The 1718-nt window shown below is 42.2% G+C and overlaps 1 protein-coding gene across 1 annotated transcript in view; it reads left to right on the top strand.

Annotated features, from left to right (window-relative positions):
* The window catches only part of lpcat4 (lysophosphatidylcholine acyltransferase 4), a gene marked incomplete at its 5' end in the record, with an annotated part of 22273 nt that overhangs the window by 11945 nt on the left and 8610 nt on the right, over positions 1-1718 (top strand). The window contains 2 exon segments of the mRNA XM_014021820.1: positions 115-169; positions 340-422. Of these exon segments, the coding sequence (XP_013877274.1) occupies positions 115-169; positions 340-422 (138 nt within the window).

The following is a 1718-nucleotide window of genomic DNA, read 5'->3' as shown; positions in this document are numbered from 1 at the left end:
GTGTGTGTGTGTGTGTGTGTGTGTGTGTGTGTGTGTGTGTGTGTGTGCGTGCGTGCGTGGTTTTAACACCTTTGTTTTAGTTGCTGGTTGTGTAACATTGTTTTTGTTTATCAGGATGGAGGTCGTGTGGCACACAGCTTCCCAGCTCTACACAAACATGACTGTGGAGGTGAGACCTGACCACTTGTTGTCACTTGTGTTTGGTTTGTTTTACTCGTGGCACAGTCCCAAACATTTGTACTCGGGGCGTGTTTGTGTCAGCTACGGTAACAGGTGTGTGGAAAAACATTGAAACCAAAAGGTCGTCTTACACTCTGGTCCTTTTTCATGCGTCTGCAGTTCCTGCCCGTTTACAACCCGTCTGAGGAGGAGAAGAAGGACCCCAACCTGTACGCAGACAACGTTCAGAAACTCATGGCCAAGTAAGGATTCACCCCACAGGTCTGTTCCTGATGAGYCAGAGCTGCAGGAAGTGTCAGCCCTGCTGATAACAGTGATGGATTAGGAGCTGAACAGTGTCAGCTGTTTATTTTCTGAGACTTAAACAGGAAGTGCTGATGGACTCTGGACTGGATCATTCTGCTAATTACTGGACCTTCCTCCAACGCCTGGAGTTATGTTGTTTCTACATATGGCTGCCACTGGGTGTCATTGATAAAACATTTTTAATTGACCTGCAACTGAGACTTGACTCATAGCTGCACGTTAAGTTTTTTATTAACAGGAACACTGCGTTTATTGTCACTTTAAAATTTAATAAACTGGCTTTCCTTTAAGGCACATGTGTTAAACTCAAGGTTTGCTTTCATCCAGACCACCAGTGAGCCCCCACCTAAACAAACTACTGCTTCATCAATTCTAAACTATAAATTCAGGATTCATTGCAACAAAACAAACCATTTAAAAGGTGAAGGATACTTGTCCTGCATCTGAGCTGTTGGCTTTAGTGTAATTTGAATACCCCTGTATTAATATCTCAAAATAAGCTGCTTTAAAGCCAGCATTGACCATAAACCATATCTCCCATAATGCATGTTGATTACACATGGGAATTCCCTGTGGGAGATTTCAAAACTTACCATAACCCAACAGTGAGTAAAACTCTAATACAGTATTTCTGTATTTTTTTATGTCGCATTTAGTTGTAAACTTAGTATTATTCATATTTCTAAGTAGTTTTCGATGTTTAGAAGAGGACGAGTTAAAACGCTGTTTCTATGCAGGAAATACCAGGTAGAGTTTCTGTAAAGTAAAATAAAACAAAACAAAAAGGCTCAACACCCCTGCTTTAATGAATGTGATCACTCRCCACCTTTCAGGTCCAAGTTTTAACCAGGTTTATCTCATGATAAATGGAGTTAAAGCCGTTTTGGTTGAACCTAGAAAATGTAACGCTCCGTTTCATCCTTTAACTCCGAGTACATGTTGGATGACTCTCAGCTACTACCACCTTTGGGTGGCTGTGGGGAAGTGTTAGGGCAGCTGACTTGGGACCAGAGGAGCCGGATTAACTGTGTGTGTGTGTGTGTGTGTGTGTGTGTGTGTGTGTGTGTGTGTGTGCGGCTTTGGTGACATTTGGGGGCAATTTTAAGACAAAAATCCTACATTTGGGGACAAAGTCGTGTCCCCATTTGGTTTTTAAACGCAATTGGAAGGTTGAGGGTTGGGTTTAGGACCAAGGTGTGAATTGAGTTTAGGTTAATTTTAGGGTCAGGTAG

This window comes from Austrofundulus limnaeus, unplaced genomic scaffold (assembly GCF_001266775.1).
Source record: "Austrofundulus limnaeus strain Quisiro unplaced genomic scaffold, Austrofundulus_limnaeus-1.0 Scaffold307, whole genome shotgun sequence".
NCBI lineage: Eukaryota > Metazoa > Chordata > Actinopteri > Cyprinodontiformes > Rivulidae > Austrofundulus > Austrofundulus limnaeus.
Note: the sequence above shows the minus strand (reverse complement) of the source record. Positions and strands in the feature narration are given on the sequence as shown.